This window comes from Zingiber officinale, chromosome 5A, assembly GCF_018446385.1.
Source record: "Zingiber officinale cultivar Zhangliang chromosome 5A, Zo_v1.1, whole genome shotgun sequence".
Taxonomy (NCBI): domain Eukaryota; kingdom Viridiplantae; phylum Streptophyta; class Magnoliopsida; order Zingiberales; family Zingiberaceae; genus Zingiber; species Zingiber officinale.
The window spans coordinates 135,557,495-135,562,221 of record NC_055994.1 but is presented as its reverse complement, the minus strand read 5'-3'; the positions used below and the strand labels follow the sequence as shown (position 1 = coordinate 135,562,221).

The 4,727-nt window shown below is 37.0% G+C and overlaps 1 protein-coding gene across 1 annotated transcript; it reads left to right on the top strand.

Annotated features, from left to right (window-relative positions):
* Positions 1-280: 280 nt before the first annotated feature.
* LOC121981972 (40S ribosomal protein S9-2) lies at positions 281-2,878 on the top strand. The gene is made up of 3 exons (XM_042534792.1): positions 281-442; positions 577-958; positions 2,523-2,878. The coding sequence occupies exons 1-3, from the start codon at positions 415-417 to the stop codon at positions 2,704-2,706; spliced, it is 594 nt and encodes a 197-aa protein (XP_042390726.1). The 5' UTR covers positions 281-414; the 3' UTR covers positions 2,707-2,878.
* The last annotated feature ends 1,849 nt before the right edge of the window (positions 2,879-4,727 follow it).

Genomic DNA, 4,727 nt, shown 5'->3' with positions numbered 1-4,727 from the left:
AGGCTTACCTGGTTGAGGTCCTTGGCCTATCCCAATGTGATATTCCATGGCCGACCTCAATGGAGCTTCCACGGCTTGTAACCCATCCCTCCTACTGTCCTACAGCGATCGAAACGGGCCAATCAGGGAAGAGAAAGAAACGCACGTTAATCATCTGTTCGAAATCGGACCAGACCGGACCGGGCGAAGCAGTGCACATAGAAGTTGGGGGCCCAATTCGAACCCGATTTGGCCCAGGACTGAAGGTGACGGTCAGATGACTCAGATCTGCGATTGTAACCTTGTAGGGTTTTCTTTTTCCCATCGATACGGATATGAAAGGGAAACCACAGCTTCATTCTCAGTTCTTCGCGGCGGCGTCTTCCGATCTCGGATCTTCCCCGTCCGAGGCAAGGCTTGGAAACTAACAAGGCCATGGTGCATGTCAGTTTCTACCGCAACTGTAAGATTCTTTTTCTATCGATCTCGGATTTTTTTTCTTGGTTTTGTGTTTTTTTATTCTGTTGATTTTTTTTTTTGATCGATTCGGTTTTGGATCTGCTTCAAAATATGTAGTTAAAGTCTGATTTTTGACAGATGGGAAGACCTTCAAGAAGCCCCGCCGGCCCTACGAGAAAGAGCGGCTGGACGCGGAGCTGAAGCTAGTGGGCGAGTATGGCCTCCGATGCAAGCGCGAACTCTGGAGGGTTCAGTACGCTCTCAGCCGTATCCGGAACGCCGCTAGGGAACTCCTCACGCTCGATGAGAAAAACCCCCGCCGGATCTTTGAGGGCGAGGCCCTACTCCGGAGGATGAACCGTTACGGGCTCTTGGAGGAGGGACAGAACAAGCTCGATTACGTCCTTGCGCTTACTGTGGAGAACTTTCTGGAGCGCCGCCTTCAGACGCTCGTCTTCAAGTCTGGGATGGCAAAGTCGATCCACCATGCTCGTGTCCTGATCAGGCAGCGCCACATCAGGTGAGTTGGCTATTACGATAACCTCGACAGAACGTGTTGATGATCTACCCGTTTATTTCTGTGAAAAAGGCTTAACTTTTTTTACTATTACTTTCATCTTTACTTCTAGTTGTATATGAGCAATTGAGCATGCAGAATCACTTGTTGATTTAACTCATTGGATGCTATTTTTTTCTTATTACAAGCGTTTACTTTCTGTTTCTGTAATATGCTTCTATTCTCTTGTCTCGATGTCGGTTGATGAATGATCTTGTTGCTTAAGGGATTAGGAGATATTGCATCATTTATCCTCTTAGCTGAAAGTCAGGTAATAAAATAATTTCTGTCATAGCAGTATTGTGGAACATAATAGGGGTGCCCATCATTTTGTGTATTTTCATTGAATGATGCTGCTTTACTTCTTTTGTAAAAGAACTAGAAAATTTTGTAAAACCATCTAATTTATCAATTGGAAAGTCAGATATATATAATCAAGTTTTGCAACAATGGGGTGAAGACAAAGAAGAGGTGCCCCTGGGGGAGCACAGACAACAAATCATTAACATTCATTGATAAATGACCAAGCATCAATTGTGACAAATCTGTTTTTTTATCTAGTCTTAATCTACATTATTCTATATATTTAGCATTATTGTTAATCTTTTTTGATCTAACTATTCGAGGTCAGCTACATACATAACCTCTATTGTACTCTGTATGTTTTAAGTTACTAATAATGATATTATTGGTTTTGCAAGAAAATCTGTGTTAATAGGGGGATCATTTGTTCTCTTGCAATTCTAGTGTGCTGGAAACATTAGATACTTAGTTTGCTTACTATTTTTATGATGTAGGATTCTATGTAAACCTATTATCACTCTCAAGGATGAACTTAGTGTTGGTGCAGTAACGATCCTACACTTAGTACCATATCTTAAGCTATTCTTTGATCACTGTTTCCATTTTGTGTGCCTTTCAGCAAGTTTTATTCAATTTCTTTTCATGATTTTTTCAATTGTTTGTGCAAGTTGAAATGCAAGTGCTATAATATCACTTCAATGTAAACCTATCATCACTCTCAAGGATGAACTTAGTACCGTATTGTTAAACTATTCTTCAATCATTGCTTCCATTTTTGTGCCTTTTGGCAAGTCTTTCTTAAATTCTTTTCATGATTTTTTCAACTGTTGGTACAAGGTGGAATGCAAGCGCTATAATATTGCTTCTATGTAAACCTATTATCACTCTCAAGGATGAACTTAGTACCATATCGTTAAGCTATTCTTTGATCATTGCTTCCACTTTTGTGACTTTTGGCAAGCCTTTCTCAACTTCTTTTAATGATTTTTTCAACTATTGGTGCCAAGTTGGAATGCAAGTGCTATAATATTGTTTCTATGTAAACTTATTATCACTCGTAAGGATGAACTTAGTTCCATATCTTTAAGCTATTCTTTGATCATTGCTTCCATTTATGTGCCTTTCAGCAAGTTTTTCTCAATTTCTTTTCATGATTTTTTTCAACTGTTGGTGCAAGTTGGAATGCAAGTGCTATAATAGTGTTCTACTTTACCCTTGATTACAGAGTTGGAAGGCAAGTTGTCAACATTCCTTCGTTCATGGTTAGAGTGGACTCCGCAAAGCACATTGATTTCTCATTAACTAGTCCATTTGGCGGCGGCCGCCCAGGAAGGGTTAAGAGAAAGAACCAGAAAGCTGCTGCAAAGAAAGCAGCCGGAGGAGATGGCGACGAGGATGATGAGGAATAAGCGTTATGTCTTAGTAGCATTTGAATTAGTAGTTTCCTATATTTCATTTTCCAAAGGAGTTCTATCTATTTATTTGAGTTATACCTTTCAAATTCAGTGTTTGATCTTACATAACATGGAGTTTGACTATTATGGTTTTTGAGATTATGATTTCCTTGTTTATTTGTTTCAACTGCGGATTCTTTCAGATTTTGCCTGTAAACTAAATGCAATAAAAGTGGAAACGAATGAAACTAATGTCAAAATGTCATAACCATACAAATAATGACCCAGATATCCAGAATGACTCTATATAATGTATATGTGCACAATGGACACTAATCAATGAAAAAAACAATAAAGATGGATGATAATTATGGACACATTGATTATTAAAATCAACCCTAGATAGGGGTGTAAACGTTCATGAGCTATTTGGATCTAAGTTTGAAAAAAAAAATTATTCGATTAAGTTAATGAATTGAGCTTAAGCTTGATTTCGAGGTCGAAAACATTATCGAGTTGAGTTCAACTTTAATCGTATTTGATTCATAAATTCATGAACATGTTCATTTAAAGATTTACGAACATAATTATTAAGTGATTTGTTTATATATATATATATTCTCAAATATCAATTTGATATATCGTGTTGATAGTAACAAATTTTTGAACACGAATGTATTTGAAAAATATGATTCGTATTCAAAAATTTATTTCTCTTAATATGATGTATTAAATTGATATTTGAGAACATGTAAATAATTAGTAGAACTAGTTAAGCAAATTTGACATTATTTTATGTCATTCCGAGTTCTTTAGATCCATTAGTCGATTTTGATCTAAACTGACTGATAGACCTGAAGAGCTCGAAATGACATGGAATAAAGTATTATGTATTCGTTTTGTTCTCCTAATTACATTCATACCCTCAAACATAATTTCGATACACTGTATTGAAAGCAACGAATTTTTTATCATAAAGTCTTTTTAATCGATTGTTATAATATAACAATCAATTAAAGTTACTATTTATGGTCACAAAACTTTACCAAATCGATTGCTACACTGTAGCAATCGATTCGACGAGTGAACAAACGAAGGGGAAAAATTAATGTCAAGTACATGATTTGGGTATTTTCAAAGTTGCCTATGAGATTTAGTTAGCCTGGACAACATCCCGTTCACGATGCTGGGACTGAGTGGTCAGGGTGCTTGAAAGTCACTTAGGGTGCCTGAAAGTCACTCAGAGTGCCTAGAGTGAGTGTCCACTCGAGTGCCCTAAGTTAGTACCAACTAGAGCGCCCGAATCACTTTTGAGTGTCCCAACCACTCAGCCCATGAGCGTCACGCACAAGGTGTCGTCAGTCGTCGAACTCAAATATATATATATATATATATATATATATATATATATATATATATATATATATATATATATATGGGTTGATGACGTCGAACTCAAATTTACAGTGGAAAAAAATAAAAACCATGAGAGAAAGAGGAATTACCCCAGGGCGATAGTGTCGGGGTCGGTGGCTGTTGGTCACAACTTGAAATCAACCCGGGTAAATCACCCCGGCTGGCTTTACCATTGTGTGTGTGTGTGTGTGTATATATATATATATATAACATTAATATATTGTCCACCCCAAGTGTGTAGGACGGGTGCACACCTAAAGGGTCCTGCCCATGTAGGATGCCCTAAGGCAATCGTCTTATGATTTTTTTTATTTATTTGATAAGTATAGATTCATTATTTGAGTTCATATTCTATGTTTGATTGTCTTAAACTCATTTACTGAATGTCCGTAATATAATTCATAGCATGAAAGAATTTGTTATTGGATCGCAAATAGTGATTATCTTTACATGTACAATTATGAATATATTGAAATTTCTCTAGTCGTCGAATTGATGCATTCGGAGATCATCAATTCTGTAAGACTAGCACGAGTTATACTTTTTAATTCGGCCAAGCAGTTGTTTTCTCACTGGCCAAAGATATTGGATATCAAGAGTTAAATGTGGATGTTGGTTAT